Raw genomic sequence first — 21,274 nt, forward strand, 5'->3', positions numbered from 1 at the left:
TTAAGCATCCGCCTTCGGCTCAGGTCATGGTCCCAGGGTCCTGGGATCGAGCCCTGCACTGGGCTCCCTGCTCCGCGGGAAGCCTGCTTCTCCCTCTCCCACTCCCCCTGCTTGTGTTCCCTCTCTCGCTGTCTCTCTCTCTGTCAAATAAATAAATAAAATCTTAAAAAAAAAAAAGATTAAAAATAGAAATACTGTATGATCCAGTAATTCCACTACTGGGTATTTATCCAAAGAATACAAAAACACTAATTTGAAAAGATACATGCACTCCTATGTTTATAGCAGCATTATTTACAACAGTCAAACTATGGAAGCAGCCTGCCCAGAAAGTGCGTCCATCAATAGATAAAGTTATCTGTACATTAAAAAGAAATGGAGTCTAAAATAGGATCTGTTATGAAAATATTAAGGGTACATGGAATCTATCCAAGCCCAAAGAAGCTTTAGGAGAACAGCTGAATTTCCGTTACAAAGTTGATCATCTCTCAGCACCAGTAAGGGGCTCCTGGGAGTCCCACCCACCTGACCACAGGTGTTGTGTCGTGTAACGGCCTGGCAGGTGAGGTACAGCCTTGAGATGGAAGCATGCTCGCCATGGTTCCTCTCTGAGGGCAAGGCGAGCGGAACACCCGCCCTGGTGCACAGCCCACGTCACGGAGACATACCTGGCTGCAGACACGCACCTGTGGACAGGTAACCTGTCATCTCTGAATTTTCTGTGCTGCTCCATGGAGCACAGGGTACACTCACGAATTCAAGGGCCCGTGTGCGGCACCCTCCGTGAGTAAGGGGCCTCTCAAAGAGGAGCCTGTGGTCCATGAAGAAACACAGATGCCAAGCATCGTAAGGTCAGGGTCTAAGGGCTGTTGCCTGTTGCCCACAGGGCAAGCGGGGTGATCTGTCACCACCCTGGCACCTGAGGCTGCACAAAGGTGCTACAGAAACTCCTGCAAAGTTGCATTCTCTCCCTGCTGTTTTTTCCAAACTTGCGTTCTTATTTCTCCTCTAGGTTCCCCACTTACAGCTTGCTGATCGAGAGATACTGTATTAGAGCATCACTTATAAAACAGAACCACTCTGGTACCAAACCAACTTGGATCCACGTTCCAGACCAGACTTCAGAGGTCACGTCACTTGACCAGTGCTGGGGGGTTGATACGGACTCGGGAGCCCTTACCATGGAAAACCGGGGACACGGCGGGCAATGCAAGTCACCAAGACTCCTACCGAGGGGGGGTCCTCTGGGAGGCAACATGTGTGACACTCGGGTGCCGTTTCCAATCCCACAGCCTCCAGGGAAGATGGAGAGCATCCCCAAACTACAAGCCAAGAGAACCAAAGCTCAAAGACACCAAGTTCCTGGCCCACGGAGGAGCCAGCCTCGGAACCAAGCGTGCACGTGGCACCAAGCCCACTCTGCTGTCCCCTACCAGCTCCAGTGAACTCTGCCCGGCATGGCGACCCAGGGGCACAGACGAGGCTCGGGCGGCTCCGACCTGAGCGCCAGAACCGGCTCCTGCCAGTCTCCTCTCCGCCGGCTCTATGATTCAGGCGTCCAGGATGCTGAGGGCCGGGCAGCTCCCCAACCAGTCCCTAACCTGCTCAGTACAGGGCACCAATCTCTGGTCTGGGGAGTTACAGAGTACGTTCCAAAACCTTCTCCTACCAGTATCTGAAGGAAAGGGGGTCAACCAGAAAGCCCTGTTTACAAATTAGCAGCAGAGGTTGTCCTGTTGAAGACGTGCATTTATTACTCATTCCACCTGTCACGCGACTGCTAGTGCTTCACGGGGAGAGTTCAAACGCATCACCGCGTCTCAAAATGCTTAAGAACCACGGAATCTGAAGGCTGTGAATGCACATCACTCACTGCATTGTGCGTTCCAAGTTCAGGGACCAGCCTGGGGTCCCTTCTTCCTCTCATTTGTAAGGAGCTCCACCAGGAAGACCACTGGTTCCCATAAAAATGCAAAACAGTGGGTGTAACTTAGACCTTGTGTCCCTGTTACCAGCACACAAGCATCCGGTCAGCCCCACTAGGCAGCGGGATCCTCCCCCAGGGCCGGTCACTGAGTCCCACTCAAGAAAAGCCCACATCTGGGGCGCCTGGGTGGCTCAGTTGGTTGGGCGACTGCCTTCGGCTCAGGTCATAATCCTGGAGTCCCGGGATCGAGTCCCGTGTCGGGCTCCCTGCTCGGCGGGGAGCCTGCTTCTCCCTCTGACCCTCCCCCCTCTCATGCTCTCTGTCTCTCATTCTCTCTCAAATAAATAAATAAAATCTTTAAAAAAAAAAGAAAAGAAAAGCCCACATCTAATTTGAGACAACTCTTAAAGCATGAGCACCCTTCTCACACACACACAAACCTAGGTTACGCCGGCTGTCACCTCACCTTCTTACCTCTAACCTGTAACTTGTGCACGTCTGCTAAGCTCAACTTAAACTTATTTAAGCTTCTCCTTAAAATGTCATCTAACACACAAATATTGTTTTAAAGTTGAAGCAAGATACCTCGAGCGCTACAACCAAACCATTCTGAGCCTACGTGCCCCCCGGAAACTCCATGGAGGAGAGACGGTGGCCCCACAGACGCCTGAGCCGACTTCACTACCCCAAAAACCGTTCTTTGTAGTTATTTTGGTGAGATTTTTTAAATGGACCATAATTTGAATAGACACATCACACAAAAGATTTCTGAACCGCCAAGCACGGGAAGGTGATCGCCTTCCTCAGGCCTCAGGGAAACGCCGACGACAACCACTACACGCGGCCCGCGTGCCCTCAGGACGGCCGCGGCGGCAGGGTGACCAGCCACGTCCACGTCCATGTCCACGTCCACGTCGGCGAGGCTGCAGAGCAGCTGGAACCCTCGCACTCGGTGCGGCCGCTCTGGACGACCCTTGCCACGTCCTCAAAAGCTGAACAAACACCAGATGACCCAACGACCCCAACTCGGGGTATGAGGAGACGTGGGAGCACGGCCCCACATGAGGGCTCGCACGCACTCTACTCTCAGCCGTGTAACCGTCAAAACCCGGAAACACCCCGCATGTGTGTCTGCAGGTAAACGGGGAAGTGGGGTGTGTCCCAACCAGGGACACGCTCAGCAGGAAGGCGTCCACATGCCCCCAGCCCAGTGCCTAATGTCCCTTTTTCAGAGTGACCGTGTGGAGTGAGACGTACCACACACAGGCAGCACGAGTGAGCGAGCCGTCTTCCACGGAGTTCCGGAAAGTGCAAACTGATCTGGGGCAGGGCCGCGTGTGCAGACCCTGGAGAGACACTCTTTCTTTCTTTTTTTTTTTTTTAAAGATTTTATTTATTGGGGTGGGAGGATGGGTTAGCCTGGTGGTGGGTATTGAGGAGGGCACATTCTGCATGGAGCACTGGGTGTTATGCACAAACAATGAATCATGGAACACTTGATCTAAAACTAATGATGTAATGTATGGAGATTAACATAAGAATTAAAAAAATCTTTAAAAAAGATTTTATTTATTTGACAGAGAGAGAGACAAGGAGAGAGGGAACACAAGCAGGGGGAGTGGGGGAGGGAGAAGCAGGCTTCCCACCGAGCAGGGAGCCCGATGTGGGGCTCGATCCCAGGACCCTGGGACCATGACCTGAGCCGAAGGCAGATGCTTAACGACTGAGCCACCCAGGCGCCACCGAGACACTCTTTCAATGACAGCAGTTGGCTGTATGTAAATTATGCCTCAACAAAGGCGATTAGACGCTTGTCTTTGTGAAAATATCCTTGCCCAACTACAAACCTGTGCTCATTTATCACCGTTTGTTGTGGGGTGGCTTTTGTCCCCCAAAATTCATTTTTGGAATTCCTAACCCCCACTTCCCCAGCACATGGCCTCCCTCGGGGACAGGGTCGTTGCAGGTGTACTTGGTTCAGATGAGGTCCCTAGGTGGGCCCTAGTCCGACGGGACTGGTGGGGTCCGCACCCAACAGAGACAAGGGACAGACGCCTCCAAGGAGGACGCGGGCCCCCAGAGCTGGGAGAGAAGAGATCTCCGTGTGGAGACTTTCAGTCCGCGGTTCTTCTCTTCGTTAGGCAGCCCCGCACATTCACACGCCATGCACATCTGCCAAGGACCGCCACCAAGGCCGACGGTAATCGGGCAGGTAGGAGAAGCGCTGCTCACCCCCGGGGGAAGGTGCCCTCTGCCCAGCCCTGTGCGTCCGCGGGCAGAGCTCAGCTGCCCTGACATTCGGCTCCGAGCTCCCCATGCAGACGTTATTTCCACACTCTGGGCTGTTTCGATGGTTTACTGTGCTCTGAAAAACTCAAGGGTAGGATACCCATGATGAGAAATCGCTTTACAGATCGGACTCTCTATATGTCGGATTATCATCCATGGCTGGCGAGACGGGGCGTGCTATTCCCCGAATTTTCTCTGCTGAGAGCAGGCGGACAGCGAGCGGTGCTGGAGGCCTTCACATTCTCCACACTGCCACCAGCTTGAGCTAAAAATGCAAACCTGGCCGCCCTCCTGCTGCTCGGCCTCAGGTCTGGAGGCCCCATGGGCACAGCCCCCACTTCCGGCCCCTCCTCTGTGCCTCTTTCGGTTCCTTGTCCTCCCAGGAGCCTGGAGCGCCCCTACCTCCCTACCTGCCTCAGCGTCACTTCCTCTCTCAGATGCACCCCCACCCTGGCCACAGGGCCCGGTGCCCAGGTGCCCCCCTGTCCAAACACCACGGGGCTAGAAGCCCCCCCACACACACTGATGACCCTCCGAGCAAATCTCTAAGCAGGGGAGCAGAATTCCAGGCCGCATCACCCAATGTGTTTGCATACCAAGGAGCCCACCCAAGGCTGAGGACACCACCCACCTCCCACACAGGGCACCCCCCTCCCAGAAGGCCAGAACCACAGCAGGGATTCTAGGTCAGCATAAATGTGCTGTGGGAGCACAGGGAGGGGCTGGGCAGGGGCAGCTCCCCAGAGGGGGGTACAAACCATTCATGGGGGCGCCATACGGAGCAGTACACATTCAGAGGGCAGCGCTGGCCTCTGAAGAGGCTCCCCCATGAGCCACCACCCCAGAGTTCAGGGCCTGGGGCGGCCCCTCCCTCACTGACCTTGGCCTGGGACTGAGCTTTAAGGAACCAGCAGCGTCCACCTCTGTAGGTGGACAGGTCTGTGCCCAGCTACTCAGCTGCAGGAGCTGACCTAAGATGGTGTGGAGCGAAGGGCCACCCCAGCATCCCAGACGAGCCCTGACCCCACCAAGTCACTGAGCCACCTGCCTGGCCATTCCAGCCCAGCTCCCGGGGGACTGCAGGCCCATCTGACGTCACGTGGACAAGAAGAACCCAGTCGGCCATAGAACCTTGAGAGACAACGAGCCTCTGTGTTTCAGGACGGTTCCAAGTGCATGCAAGACTTCGAAACAGAGGCGGTGAGGGCACTGCCCTTAGCGAGTCCCCATGAGAGCCCTGGCAGGGCCAGCGAGAGGCCCAGAACGAGCTGAGAGCCAAATGCCGGGCCGGTCGAGGATTCTGCCAGGGCTCAGGGTGGCTGGGGCACAGCCACCAAGACGGGGACCCAGAGACCAGCACTTCAAGGGGAGCGGTCCTGATTCAGGTCCTGGCATATACAAGAATGCCCCGGCAGGTAGGAGAGAAAAGGCCCGGGCAGGGTCAGGAGTCTGGGGAGAGGCCTCAGATAGGGGCCAGTCCCGTGTGTCCACCTGAGGGCTGAGTTACTGTGGCCGCTCTGACTTCCAGTTTCTCTCCTTCCGCTGCTGGGAAGCTGGTCTGGGGGAATTTCTTTGTTTTGTGGGTTGGGGAAAGAAAGGGGAAGAGGTCAGGTGTTTATGCGCATCCTCCCAGACACGTCCCGCTGGCTAGATCCGAGTCTCACTCTGGATGTTTCTTCTTTAAACCATGCTTGGTCTCAATGGGCAGTTAAGTTCCTTTTAGCTCACTCTGGTTATACATGAGGCATTGGGCAGTACGAACGTGCTTATTTAACAAGTCTGACCTACAAAGGCAAATTCTGCCCGGAATAGAAGAGGGGCAGGAAGCCCCTCCAGCCTCCAGACACTGCCTCCTCCCTCCAGGAAGCTTCCAGGTGCTCCCAAGACAGCGAGCGCACGAGCCTCTGTTGCCTGCTGTGTCCAGTCTGGGAGCCTCTGAGCACAGGAACCACGTCTCGATGCTCAGCAGGCTCCATGCACACTCTTGGGTCAACACAACTACAGTACCTTTTTCCCATGAAACCTGCAGGACTGAAAGCTTACACGTGGAATTCAAGAAATGTTTTTTATTTTTTTAAAGATTTTATTTATTTATTTGAGAGAGAGAGACAGTGCAAGAGAGAGCATGAGTGGGGGAGCAGCAGAGGGAGAGGGAGAAGCAGGGAGCCCAATGCAGGGACCCTGGGGTCATGACCTGACACTTCACCAACTGAGCCACCCAGGCGCCCCTCAAGAAATGTTTTTTAAACATCCCATATTAAATGCTGGTAGAAGAAGAAGGAGCTCATGGAGTAGTGGTCTTGCAGGTGGGTGGTCAGGCCGCTGCCAACCAGCCACACCCCCCGTGACCGCACATGCATTTTGGGGTGGGCTCTGATGTTCCCCGTCAGCTCACGGCAAAGCTGGGGATGGATGTAGTCACCCACTGTTGTGGGTGAGTCGTGTCCCAAAAAAGGCCATGTTGAATCCCAACCCCCAATACCTGTGAACGTGACCTTATTCGAAAATAGGGTCTTTGCAGATTTAACCAAGGTAAGATGAGGTCATAAACCAACGGTATTGGTGTCACTACAGAAAGGGGAAATCTGGACAGAGACAGGCAGAGAGAAGCCCATGTGAAGACAGAGGCAGAGACAGAGCCACGGGGCCACGGGCCACGGCCCAGAGCGAGAGGAGCTAGAGGGGGGATGGACCCTCCCCGGAGCCTCCCTGGCCCCAGAGCTGCCAGAGAACACTTTTCTGTTGTTTTAAGCCCCCAGCTGGTGATACTTTGTTACAAAAGTCCCAGGAAAAGCCACACATCAACTTAATTTTTTCCTTTTTCTTTTAAAAGATTTTATTTATTTATTTATTATTTATCAGAGAGAGAGGGAACACAAGCAGGGGGAGTGGGAGAGAGAGAAGCAGACTCCCCGCTGAGCAGAGAGCCCAACGTGGGACTCGATCCCAGGACCCTGGGATCACGACCTGCGCTGAAGGCAGACGCTTAATCACTGAGCCACCCAGGCGCCCCTTAATTTTTTTTTCTTAAACAGAAAGCTGATCAAAAAAAAAAAAAAAGAAGAAGAAGAAGAAGAAGAAAGCTGATCAGCTTCATAAGCCAGGAAAATTTCTGTGAATTTTAAGCCTGAAATGTGCTGTGACTTGAAATGTTGACTCTACGCACTACGCTCTCTGCCACCAAGACAAAAATAGACCCCAAACAGGAAAGCAGCTAGAAGCAGAGCTCTCTTGCAGCAGGTGAAACCCTTCCTTCAGCCTTGTTCAACTTTCCATTTTGAAACACCTTGCAGCTGTTGGAGGAGAACTGCCACCTACCCCTGAACCAGACAGGCCAGTTTGAGATGTTCTGCGACATTTGTTCCCATCTGGTAATATGCTAGACCTTTAATCAGTCACTCTTTCCTGGAAAGTTGTACAGCTGCAAACAAGAGGGGCTGCCGTGCACAGGGGTCCCGAACCCCTGGCTCCTGAACCCCTGGCCTGGATCGCCCGGAGTGAGGGGAAAGCGTCAGCTCAGAGCCACGTCTCCGCAAACGTTTTAGGCGGGCCACAGACAGCGCGAGCCCCCTTGGCACCGCGGGAACCAGCCCAGGCGGCTCCGGTATCCAACAGAACTTCAGCTGGCTGACCTGACACGTGTCCAAGCACCGCTCTCATTTCTGCAGAAATGACCAGGCCCTCCCCAGGTAAGCACTCCTTACACACTGAACAAGAGAAGGACGGACAGACGGACAGCTGCTGAGTGAGCCAACGGTCACGGCCGGAGCAGGAAGCCGGCCCGGGGCACAGCCCTACCTCCACCGTGTGGCCCCCAGTGATGGATCCACCAGCTTCCCTAACTCACGCGGACATTAACAGTAAGGCCAGTCCCAGAACTGGCCAGGTCTCAGCCATGCACAGATCACACTGGTCCCCAGCATCCCCCACAGCGGCCAGCCGAGCCCCCGACTGAGAGCAGCACCAGCTGGGGCACAGGCCTGGGGCACGTGATGAAGGCAGGAGGCCGAGCTGGGGCCGAGCTGGCCAGCAGGCCCTGAGGTGGGGGCCTCGTGAGAGGAGCCCTGGGGGAGGGGCTGGTTCTTCCTCCCTGAGCAAGGTGTGGGCTTGGACTGGGGGGCGGAGGGAGGCTTAAGGCATCCTGTCCCCCGTCTCTGGCACGTAAGGGAGACAGGGCCTCTCCCAGGGAAAGCCCCTCTCCGTCAAGGGCTGAGCTGGGACCAGCCCCAAGGCACTTTAAGAAATGAAACTCCCGATTCACAAGGAAAGACCTGGGTTTTGAGGCGGACTACTCAGTGCTCTGCGGGGCAGGCACGCGAGGGGCTCTCCAGATCTGCCCTCTGGCAGTGACCACAGCTGAAGGAAGTGGGCATGGAAAGTGCTGGCTCTCTGGGCAGCCCGTGGGGAGGGGTCCCGGGGACTTCACCGTCCTCACAGCCCTGCTGCAGGAACAGCACCAGCACCGGTTAGGGGATCGGGACACACTTGCCAGTGCGGGGGGCTCCCCTGCCTGACAGAGCCCTCAGGACCAAGGGTCTGTGCCTTGCAGTCCAGGTACGACCTTAGCCACCGAATCCGCCCCACGCTCCTACCCCCAGTCCCCACGGGGAGGACACCTGAGGCTGGTCTTGGCAGGGCTGCTGGGCGAGCCCCACAGCCAGTGTCAAAGTTAATCCTGGGGCCTAACATTAAACCTTCAAAGATATCTAGGCAAGACCTATAGGAAACCGAGGGAAACGTACTAGATTCTGAGAAAAGATCTCTAAGAAAAAATCTACATGCATGAAGCTGAAAAATTAACACGAACTTGTACGACCCAGTGATGGCGGTCACAGGCCACCACAGAACCAGGAGCGGCTGTCCTTCTGGAGCCCAGCCCACAGCACGTGGCGAGACGAGACGTGTGCATCCCTGACCAGTAATTCTACTTTTGGGAAATTCCACCCCAAGGAAATGATCCCAAATGCTAATTTGTTCAAAGACGCTGCTAAGACTATTTATATTAGCACGAAGTAAAAAACTACCCAAATGCCTGACAGTCAGAAAACAGCCGAGAAGAATATGACATATTAAAACTGAACAAGACCCAACTTAGAGGAACAATAAATGTTTACGTTGATGCTCAGAAGTTTGTAAGAAATAAACTGAAGGAAATGACAGCCGAGAACACGGACCCTGAGATGTCTGCTCACATCCCCTGTTTCCCTCCAAAGCCAGTTGCTTATTCATAAAACTCAAAGACAGAAAATGAACCTACCCAACACTTGCATGGAGCAGGATAGCACATATGAAATTAACGTCCATGAGGAGGAATCCCGCAAAAAATATGAGAGAAATCCATACTTACCCTTCTTCACTCCTATCTGTGGGTTGGAAACACCGTGGGGGAGTCTGTGCTTGACTTTCACGATTCTTCCTAACAGGACCAAGGACAGTCGGCCTCCTCCGGTCCCAGAACCCTGCAGAGCCCCTGGCTCATCTAGGACCTTGGAACCGCATGGAACAGGGTCCCACGAGGAGAACACAGACTGGTCTTTCCTGCCTGCACCCCCTGACCACATGGCACAGAGCGCCTGCCAAAGCCCCGGGACCCCGACTCTGACTTCTAAGGAGCAAAAGGAAATTCCTCAGCAGGACCCTGGGCTTAGGCCATCCGACTGTCACTACTAGAGTAGTATTTCCCTCTGCGCTTGGACAAAAGGGATGGCACCTTAAATGCGGTGACATCGTCCACTGACCGGCGGTCCAGGAAAGAGGGCGGCAGCTAAGTGCCCTTGAGCAGGATGGCAGAGGGACGACGGCCATACACACTGGCCTGTGAGCACGAGGGGCAAGCCGGCCGGCGTCCCCAGGCCCTGTCAGCCCCACCGAGTCCTGAGCTGAGGCTAACCTGGCTGGACTCCGAGCTTGCGGGGGTCGGAGGAGGGAGACCACTGAAGCTTTGGCCTCCTCATCTTCTGAGGACTCAGGAAACTGTGTGTGAACAGTGATGGGTGAACAAACCCACTTTCCTCCCCAGCTCTGCGGAAATGCCAGCGTTCTCTTCACGACACAGGAGTTCTAGAAGCAAACTCGCGTCACTCAGCCGTGTATCGACTGTCTGCTCCAGAGCAGTCAGCTCGCACACTCCTCAGACCCAGTGTTCGCTGTGGGTAAAAATGACTTATCTGGGGGGAAAACTAAGGCAAAAGTAGCTCACAACTCCAAACAAGACGAGAAGCATGCATGAAAATATTCAAAAGGAGGGGCGCCTGGGTGGCTCAGTTGGTTGGGCGACTGCCTTCGGCTCAGGTCATGATCCTGGAGTCCCGGGATCGAGTCCCGCATCAGGCTCCCTGCTCGGCAGGGAGTCTGCTTCTCCCTCTGACCCTCCTCCCTCTCACGCTCTCTGTCTCTCATTCTCTCTCTCTCAGATAAATAAATAAATAAAAATTTTAAAAAATATATTCAAAAGGAAAGACCTGCAACTATTAAACTGCAAACAAACTCTGGCATTGACCCATCGCCGAGGTGACCCCTTTGCAACAAACTCTCTCACTAACAGGAAGGTTCCAAACCCAAGTGGAACTACACACCCACTTTTCCCACATGAAAAAGAGAGGCAGAGGTAAACTTAATTTGTGTTTCAGCGAAAACTAAATGAAAATCAACTTTAAGAGAAGTAAGGCCTTTCTCATAGATTAAACAAATCTACGAGACGTTCCTATGCTTTATCAACCAATGACAAATCTTAAATTTTAAAATAAAACTTATATAGATAATAATTATTTTGAAAATTCCATGTACACAGGGGCACCTGGGTGGCTCAGTCGGTTAAGCATCCAACTTGATTTCGGCTCAGGTCATGATCTCAGGGTCGTGGGATCGAGCCCCGTGGGCTCCTCCAACCTGAGATCAAGACCTGAGCCGAGACCGAGAGTCGGATGCTTAACCGACTGAGCCACCCGGGTGCCCCATAAACTGAAAATTCCGATGGACACGTCATGACTGCGCTGCAGGGGCTGAGCGCCTCCCACACGGCCCCGCACACCTGTACCTGCTCTTACAGACCCTCACAGGGGAATAGGGAGGGGCTTCTCAAGGTCACAGGATGCAACCAGCGAGGCCAACACACAGCACCAACAGCTCCAATTTCTCAACAAATCAATAGTACAAACAGAAAAAACGAGATTTCAGAGGCACCACCTCTAGTGGAACGTGCCCAGACTCTGGTCCCACAGTGAAGACATGCGCGGCTCTGGTTGGCCACGGCGTGGCAGCTGGGAAGTGTTGCTGGTGCGCATGGCCGCCACGCTCAGCGGAGTCCTTCGAGGGACACAGTGCACGGTAAACACCGCGGAGCAAGACACGGAGGGAGAGCAAAGAGACGGGAGGGGCTGAGCTGCAGGAACCACGGCAGCCGGGTGACGGCACCTCATCTCCAATTCAGCGCCTATCTGAAGACATCCAAGGTACGTGTCTAGACCTTAGGCTCTGCAAGAACCACAGAGCTTTTCCAGTTTCGGGAGAATCTGTGATTTAGTGATGCAGATGCGTGAGAGACTCTGACCTGGTGTCAGATCCTGCAGACCACGGCCCACACGAGTCTGCAGGGGCCTCTGCTCCATCCCCCGTCGGGGCTGTTACTCATGGGGGGACCGTGAGCGTGACTGGAGGTGACAGCAGTGACCACACCCCCCCCGCCTGTCCAGGGAGCACACAGCACCCGAGCTCCTTAAGTGACCTCCCACCCTCCTGGTGACCTCAGGGTCATGGTAGAGGGACCGCACCCCTGTGAATGCAGACAGTAAACCACAACAGCCACGTCCACGCGCCCACGGACGCTGCAGGCACCACAGAACACTCTGAGTCTCACGGCGACTTCACAGTTAGGAGCTTCAGACCTGCCACTTAACGGCATCATTTGACGTGTTAAGTTCCGCACGTTTCTTCAGCACACGAGAAGGTTTTCGGAATTTAAAGACTGTCTCCATCACTGCTACCCTTCGTTTTCTGGTGAATCTCAGGGGAAGCATGGAAAACACTCTGGAAACAGAGGTCCCATAGGTGCCCAGCTCCGGCCGGTGCCCAGGGGGGCCTCACCGCCTGCTCTGGAGCAGCGGCAACAAGCGGCCGCCCCTGCCCTTGCAGGACACCCACTGAGTACCTTACTCCCCCTCTACTCACCGCCACCAGAAGCGCACGACCCCATCACTGTCCCCCAGCCGGGCCCCGCCGCACCTGTCCCCAGATGGCATGGCCGTCTGTGTCTCCGAGGCCCGTCTCCGTCACGTCCCCAGAAGGACGTGTTGGCCGGCCAGGGCCCCGCTCGCGGCAGGCGTGGGGTTGGGTACGGGCTTGCCACACACTCACCTGCCGCCTCTGCAGGTCCCAGAAGGGACAACACGCAAGACCGGGAAACACGGTGCCAGCATGCCAGGGACAGACCACGGCCCACAGCACGCCACGCTCACGTCCTGACCCCTGCACCTGTGAGCGTGACCTTGTTTGGAATAGGTCTTTGCAGGTTAAAGGGAGGTCATTACGGTGGACCCTGGTTCAGTATGACCGATCTAGACACACAGGCAGCAGGCCGTGCGAACAGGGCCGGAGAGGCTGGAGCGAAGCATCCAAAGGCCAAGGAACAGCCAGGATCACGCGCAGACGCCAGAACCGGACGAGGCAGAAGGAGCCTCACTGGGAGCCTTTGCCCAGAGTGTGGCCCTGCCCACACTTGGACCTAAGCCTCTGGCCTCCAGGACTGCGAGCGAATGAACCTCTATTGTGTAGACACCAGGTTGGCTTTGTTACCACCGCCCCAGGAAACTCTTACCAGCCGCGACCTAACTTACACCGACTGCTCGCTTTGTGGTCGTCTGACACGCGGCAGGAAGGGTTCCTCCCCTGGCGCCCTGTGTCCACCAGCACCCACCCCATCCAACTCAGCAGTGTGCGGTGAAGCTCTTGAGGGGCTCCGCGGTGAGAACCCTGATACGGTCTGCCCTCCACCCGGGAAAGCCACGCGGCAAAGCTGCTGGTGTTCGGAATCCGCAGGTCGGGCGGGAATGGGAGCGCAGCCCCTCAGCCACCTGTGGCTCTGCAGCCGAAGCTCTGGTCCTTCCCCAGCAGGCTGCCGAGGGAGACGTGCGGAGCACAGCACATGCCCGCCTGAGCCTGAGAGGTGTGGGGCAGGGGACACTCCAGAGACACAGAGTGGAAGGCAGTGCTGCGGGGAAGGGTGGACCCCGGTGTATCCCGAGCCCCTGCCAAGGGGTGGTCCACACATCACCACGGTGCCAAGGCCACCTTCTGCCGGCTCCGGACAAACCCGGATCTATACTGACAGGTACATGTTCATTTCAGGGTGTACCAAAAAGAGCAACCAAGACATCAGACTCATGATTTCGTGGCTGTTCTCGCTCAAGGCAAGGCAAAGATCAGTTTAAGGAAAAAGATGACCATGAATGATCTCAAGCAAATTTGGGTAGTGTGCCACTAAGCTGAGGAGGGGCCCTGCCCTGCTGTGCCTTCTCCGAGGACGGCGTGGTTACTGGTCTCTGAGGAAAAGAGCGAAACACATCTGGTGTTTGGCTGACCACCCAGCCTCTGTGCGGGCGCAGACCTGCCCAACACGGTGAAGGAAGGCAGCTTCTCGGTGCTGATCCCTCCTGACCTGCTCCTCAGGCCCCCGAGCACACAGGTACACCGGAGGACATTCACGGCTCTCTCCATCGTGAGCACGCCTTAGTACCACCAACAACCTTCCCGCCCACCGGTCACTCGCGCCAGGTTTTGTGGCAGGTGGGTTTCCGCCATGTTCAAGAAAACACAGTGACAGCCGTGGCCGTGAAGGCAGCGCAGAGAAGCCAGGTTCCAGATGGCCTGTCGCACCTTGGCTTCACTACGTGGACCATTCACTACGTGGACCATTCACCACGTGGACCATTCACCACGTGGACCATTCACTACGTGGACCATTCACCACGTTGTCCAGTCCCGTTCAGGGGGCAGGTGTCAAACCAACTTCTCTCTTTTTTTAAAAAAATATTCTTTTTTTTTTTTTATTTGAGAGAGAGAACGAGAGACAGAGAGCATGAGAGGGAGGAGGGTCAGAGGGAGAAGCAGACTCCCTGCTGAGCAGGGAGCCCGGTGCGGGACTTGATCCCGGGACTCCAGGATCATGACCTGAGCCGAAGGCAGTCGCTTAACCAACTGAGCCACCCAGGCGCCCAAAAAAATATTCTTAAGTTTATTTATTTAAGTAATCTCTACACCCAACATGGAGCTTGAACTCACGACTCTGAGACGAAGTGGAGAATGCTGTTCCCTTTTTTTTTTTTAAGATCTACTTATTTACTTGTCAGAGAGAAAGTGCGCATGCACACACACACATGCAGAGGGAGCTGCAGGGAGAAGGAGAGGCCAACTCCCCGCGGAGCAAGGAGCCCAACGCAGGACTGAATCCCAGGACGAGATCATGACCTAAGCCAAAGGCAGACGCTCCACGGGCTGAGCCACCCAGGCGCCCCCAGGATGCTCTTTCAACTGAGCCAGCCGGGCGCCCCCTGTTAAACCAACTTTAACTCAAAGGGACGTCCAAAGACACTGTCACCTTTTCACTCCTTGTTCTGATCTCATTCTGCCAACATAAGAAAAAAAAAATGAGAAAGTCAAGGTTACCCAATATTAAAAACCACTTTGTTCAGCCTCCCAGTGGGCCAGTCATGGACGTGCGTGTACTGCCCCAATGGAGACTGTGTCTGCTAAGGAGCTCTGAAAAGGTCTTCAAAATACTCTGAAGTTGAAGGAAAAAGTCTTCACACGAAACAAAATAAAAACAATGAAATAATATACAAATGTGTTTCTATATCACCACAGGTGAAGGAAAACAACCGTATTCTCGTGGAAAAACACATAAGCTTCCACTTAGGCAGTTACCCGTGTATAACCAGAAGCAAAGATAGAATGGCAAGCTACGACGAGCAGGTGCACCTCAGTAATGCAATGCCGAACAGAATTACCGAAGTGCACGGAGTGAGATGACTCAAAAATGTTCCCCTCACTCAACAAGAGCCTTAGCTTTTGTCTAGGAAGTGCCCGTGTGCTCCTAAATGTCCTGACTCCTTGGGACGCCTGGCTGGTGCAATCGGTTGAGCGTCTGACTCTTGGTTTTGGCTCAGGCCGTGATCTCAGGGTCGTGAGATCACGCCCCATGTCATCTCAGCGGCTCCGTGCTCAGCGGGGAGTCTGCTGGAGATTCCCTCCCTCTCCCTCTCCTCCTCTCCTGCTCATGCTCTGTCTCTCTCTCAAATACATAAATAAAATCTTTTAAAAAATAAATGTCCTGACTCCTTCAGTTTCTCTTCAGAAGTAAAAAATTACAGACGGTCACACGGCCAGTAATAGTCACTCCAAATCACAGGACAGGCACTTTGCGATGTTACTAAAAATGTTCAGAACATAAGACTCTGCGGCCGGTCCCAAGCATTCACCAGCTGTGAGGACCCGGTCTGCAAGACCTCACATCCTCAACTTTCTCTCATCTCAGAAGCTTTGTACAGGGAAACTCCCACCTTTAACGTTTCAGAAGTGGAGGGAGGAAGTGCTGACCGAGCAGGACTGAGACACACGAAACGAAACGGGAAAATGAGGCGCTGAATGCGGGCAACAAGCCGAGTCTCTGCGAGGGGGGCCTCAGCCTGTCCGTGGGGCACGCCACATGGGAGGGGTCGTGGAAGGCTGCGGGAGCCTCCCTGCGCCCACGCCTGCACCCGGGCCATGCACCGAGGAGCTCCCCAAGAGAAGAATGCAGAAGGCCTTCACACTGTCATCCCTGGGACTTCCCTGGCTCAGCCCCACAACAGACAGGCGGCTTCCTATGCGCCAGCGCCTGGACCCAAACATGAACCATGATATGACACCACCCGCTGCTGTTTGGGAAACGCCCAGCGGTGCCAACCTCCCCGCACACCCATGGAGAAACACGAGGGAGGGGACCGGCAGACGCTGCACCTGCTCAGGCCCAAGGGCCCCCTCCCCCTCCCCAGGTGATGACCGCACGCGAGGAGGGGAGCATCTGACTCCACAAGGTCTGGGCAGGTTCCCTCTGGGGCACGGGACCACCGCCAGGCCCTCAGCGGGTCTGCACGATGCGGAAGGGCCTGTGTGCCCTGTAAGTCCTGGGCAAACTGCTACCCTCCACAGCGAGCGCCTTCTTCACCTCAAAATGAAGCTGAGTAATTCTGCTTCTCTCAAAATTTCCCAAGCTGACTTTGAGCTTCGTAAATAAAAGGATACTGCTGCTCAGAAGCCTCACTGCTTTAAGTGGGATGGGATGAGAAAAGAAAATCGGCCGTTTTCAGATTCAAACAGGGCCACACAAGACAAAAAGACCACAGACTACGGTTCAGCGGTCACGGTACCACCTAACGCAACAGGTGCCCAAAGGCTCTCATCATCTTCCTCCCGGGCTCTTCTGGGCAACCCTCACAATGCTGTTTCGACTACGCTCTGGCCCCATGATAGCTGTACTCAGCTGCCCAGTCCCCACCACACTGGGCTTTCCCCACACAGCCCAGGTAGCTCTGGGTGCTACGTGAGCGTGCGGCTCCCTTCACACACCGTTCCTCTGCCGCGAGGGCCGGGGAGCGGATTACGGGAGTGTGTTTCTAAGAAAGCCCATCTGTCTGCATCTGCCCTCGACACCCCGGAAACCAAGGGCCAACTCTGCAGGCAGGTCAACGCCGAACCTGCCCAACCGAGAGCCATCACTCACTCTGCTGTCCGTGCCTCAGGCGTGACAGCAGGACTGAACGTTCAGGCGGGACAGAGGGAAGACCGCAGGTCAGACCCTGCACTCGCCAGGTGACCCCCACACACACGGACTAAGAAGGTGACCTGCCAAAGCCCCATCAGCCATAGCGCCCTGTGGTGCATCCTGTCCATTCCTCACGGAGGCAGCTCTTAACACTGAGGCTCTTAAACCGTCCGATGCGGCCCAAGACGCAGAGGTGCCTTCTTTCTCTCTACAAAGAGAGACAAGGATGACACGGGACCTTGGATGCACCTGTGCCGGCCACGGGGGCGGCTTCCACTGCGGTGAGGGGCCAGCAGATTGCACCGCGTGAGTAGCAAGGCTGTCCAGATTCTTTATAAATGAGGCCGTTCTAAAAAGCGGTTATTCCCACACACGTGTGGATCTTCTTAGTTTTGCTGGCAAGTGGAAAGACCTCCCGGCTGACAGAACAGGGGAGGAGGTGCACATACCTGCTCCACCTGAGCAGGTAGTGACGGGGGCAAGGGACCCCTTCCCCGCGGCCCCTCCAAGACACGGAGTGGCCTGTGCACCCCATGGGAGGTGGGGTCTGAAACTGCTATCGCTGCCAGCCGCCCCAGAAGCCGCCTGGCCCTGCAGTCCTGCCCTCTCGCCAGCCATCCACCCTCGGCAAAGCGGAGGTCACAATGGAATCTGCGCCACAAGGTCTGGACCCAGAGGGTCAGTGCCCGACGGGGTAGGAGTCTGCACGGATGCCCTTTCCCTCCAGTGGCCTTTGGGGATTCAGATGCTCCCTTCCCCACGGTTTGAACTCCGTCTCCCCTCCAAGCTCTGGGGGTGTTTCACTAGCATGTGTCACCTACACTGGGTCACGTTAGTGGTTCTTGTGTCTGAGGAAGGCTCGACTTGTGCCAACAGACCCCCAACTCCCTGCAGAAACTCTGTCCCCAACCTGGCCTAAAGGCTGGCCCATCACAGGTCCTCGACAATGCCCGAGCTGTCATGAGTGAGAAGCCCTGGGAACGTCGCTCTGATGTGACTCAAACACACACCTGCCGAGACACAAAAGCTCTGTAAATGCTGTTGAAAAATATGTGAACAGTATTTCTCGATTTCTATTCTAAAATACCTAGGTTAGCAATTTTTGAGTCCAAATGATGTTAAAAAATACTTAGTAATTTTTCAATCTGAAAACGACGTAATAGCATTGTTGCTAAGAAATTGAACAGAAAAGGGGCTCCTGGGTAGCTCAGTCGTTAAGCGTCTGCCTTCGGCTCAGGTCATGTCCTGGGATCGAGCCCCACATCGGGCTCCCTGCTCCTCCCTCTCCCACTCCCCCTGCTTGTGTTCCCTCTCTCACTGTGTCTCTCTCTGTCAAATAAGTAAATAAAATCTTTAAAAAAAGAAAGAAAGAAATTGAACAGAAAAAAAAAAAAAAAGAAAAGAAATTGAACAGAAAACTTTGTGTAAATCACACTAAGGTTGAATTTGACCAGCCTAGCTCCTTTTATCCTTCAACACACAACTTTTTAGTTTGCAAGGAAAGGTTATTTCTCTTTTCCACAACTTTTTCATCTACAAGTAATATCACAGGCTGTATTGTGCCCTCACTAACAAATCAGAACACAAAGCCTAAGTGTGCATACATAAGGTACACAAAGTATTTAGGCTGGAATGGCAGAAAAGAGGGAAAACCTTCCCTGACCTCGTGGTGTGAGACCCCAGCCATGCCACAGCCAGAGGTGGGGGCAGAGGACATCAGAACCATGATCAGGATGAGACAGTGTTTCAAACACTTAAATCAATCTTGTGGCCTCAATAGAGATTTTTAATCATCCACTTATTCCTAGCACTCATGCCATTAAAGCCAACTGGTACCAACAAGAAGGATCTCCTTTTTCAGGGGAAGGGGCAGACACACAGGGGAATTCTTGACAATGTGCCATCACTCAACAGACTTTAAGGTAAAATATGTTAGGTCAGAAGGAAGAAAAAGCCTATATATTTATGAGACCGTGAGTCACGGAGGAATATGAAACCTCCAGAGCAGGGGAGTGCGGTGGCAGGTGCTGTGACATGGGGTGCAAGGTAGGACAAGGAGGAGCAGCAGCTTCTAGAACTTTGACAGACTAGCCAAGAAGGCACCTGGGCACAGTGAGGAATTAGCTCAGGTTCCCGGGCTGTGGCACTTTCTAAACACCGTGCACTAAATGGGTCTCCTTGGCGCTTAGAGGCTGGTCTAAGACCTCTGGTAGAGAACAAAGCAGAAATGCTGAACAGCTGTCCCAGAAACACAGACCACAGGGACAGAGTGGCCCAATTTCTCTTAATTTGAAAAGCCCCACATAAGGACAATGTTGGAAAGTTCACTCTGTTAAAACTTAATTTTGTGTAACATGTTCGTAAATAACACCCCTTCTGACAGCGAAGGGACCTCAGGCTTGAGGATTTCCTCCAATCCCGGAGTGGTCTTGCCCTTTCCAGGAGTTCACCCCACCCTCTCTGTGCTGTGTGCCTGTGGAACACAGGTGTCACGGGTGCAAGGGTCCAAGGGACCGCCCTGGATAACTGAGTGGGGACAGAGCATCAAAGAGGATGGGTGCCCCTGCAGGCAACAACCAGCCAGTCCTGAACACAGGAGAGTCGATGCACACTGAGCTCTGAGCACAGAAACAACGCATTTTCAAACAGAAAACAGCTAACCCTGAGCAGAAATTATTTCATCAAAACAAAATTCTTACATCCAGGATGATGTCAATGAGAGGCTCAATTAAATGTTGTCCCAAGGCTGCCCTCCAGGAAAGGCTGAATTTGGGGCTTCTGAATAGCCTAAAGTGAGTACATTCCACCATCTCCTAAAGAAAACTCAATAACCATCCCCTCCTTCCTTCAGTAAAGGAGATGAAGATGATCACTAGCTTTATAGGGGACCCAGGGCTTAAATCTCAGTAACTTCTGCCTAGGTAGACCTATTAATCCTTTCTGGAATAACAAGGCATCCCAAAGTTTTCAGTTCAAAATATGTAAAACTATCACAAAATAAACCAAGAGGAAGATTCTAGTATGGTAAAATACTACTGTTTACTTCATTATTCATGTGAAAAACCCTTCTCTAAATTTCCTTTTGATGAACGAACCATTTTCCATTCTTGCAGCGTGCGGGGCCAGCCATAGAGTGAATCCACAAGTCTGTTACCCAAACGGAAAGTTAGCTTTGATAATAAATCCAATATGAAAGATTCTACAACTGACACAATTAAAATGCGCGTGAGCACTCCGTGCACAGGTGTCCGCGCCCAGCAGTTTGCAAAACGCGTTGCCTAATTAGCATTTCTTTAAACAATGCGGGTAACAATCTTGCCACTGTAATCCTCGACAAATGCGCCGCTGAGATTGTAGCACGGAAAGCGTGAGGAAATTCGCTGAGAATCTCAGTCAAACTTTCTTTTGTTTATATTTCCTCGGCGTCAGAAAATATCTGTTCTTCACCCCTTTTGGTTTGTACCCAGGCTCCTCGGTCCAGCCCTATTGTGCGTGGTCCGTTAAACCTACAAATAATAAATTTGTTAGCGGGGCCGGGGGTACCCCAACTGGCCACAGCCCTCCTCCTGGCGTAGAAAATTCCCCATTTGCCATCGGATTGATTTGTCAGACAGTGACTCGTGCTACCCTGTGAAACTGACATGTCTATTTACGGAGAAACAAAGACACGGCTCGCGGCGGACCCGGCTCCCTCCGCGCGCCCCGTCCGCTCCGCGCGCCCCTCGCCGCTCCGCGCGCCCCGTCCCCTCCGCGCTCCTCTGGCCGCCCGGCCCCGAGGCCCCTGCGCCCTGGTTTATCCAGCAATTAAAATGGAGACGAGACCGGTGCCCGGCGTCAGGGGGAGACAATGACCCCCAAGGCCTGGTGGGGCGCGGGGACCCGCCCGCGCCCACCTCCCGCAGTTCCGACTCTTGGCAAACTCGGCGCGGGCGGGTCCGGGTGCGGCTCGGAGGCGCGGGCCGGGGGCGCGCGGGACGGCGCGGGCGGGGGGCGCCAGGACGCCCCTGGGCTGCCTCCTGGGGCCGGGCGTTGACGCAGCAGAAATTACCAGCTGGAAAATTCCCCTTTCGGAGGTGACGGGGGAGGGAGCGCGGCGGCGGCAGGAGGCGCGGAGGGCGAGGGGCGCCGGGCAGCCCCGCCGCCGCCACCGCCTCCGCGCGCAGCCCCGCGGGGACCCTGCGCCGCCCCCGCCCGCCCCGCCCCGAGCCACTCGGGCTCGGGGATCGGCGGGGGCCGGGCCGGGTCGCCACCGCCGCCCCCGG

The 21,274-nt window shown here is 54.5% G+C and overlaps 1 protein-coding gene across 4 annotated transcripts in view; it reads right to left on the minus strand.

Annotated features, from left to right (window-relative positions):
• The window catches only part of ZBTB46 (zinc finger and BTB domain containing 46), a 64,915-nt gene extending 43,834 nt beyond the window's left edge, over positions 1–21,081 (minus strand). Inside the window, exon 1 of one of the 4 annotated variants that reach the window (XM_035025580.1) lies at positions 21,061–21,081. Coding sequence is in view for 3 of the 4 variants with exons in the window: in XM_035025577.1 (XP_034881468.1) it covers positions 20,108–20,117 (10 nt within the window). In the remaining variant the exon portion in view is untranslated. Of the gene's footprint in view, positions 1–20,107; positions 20,722–21,060 lie in introns of those variants that run through there. The other 3 variants (XM_035025577.1, XM_035025581.1, XM_035025582.1) reach the window with 3 other exon arrangements.
• Between the last annotated feature and the right edge of the window lie 193 nt (positions 21,082–21,274).

This window comes from Mirounga leonina, unplaced genomic scaffold (assembly GCF_011800145.1).
Source record: "Mirounga leonina isolate KUSES-001 unplaced genomic scaffold, KU_Mleo_1.0 Mir_195, whole genome shotgun sequence".
Lineage (NCBI taxonomy): Eukaryota > Metazoa > Chordata > Mammalia > Carnivora > Phocidae > Mirounga > Mirounga leonina.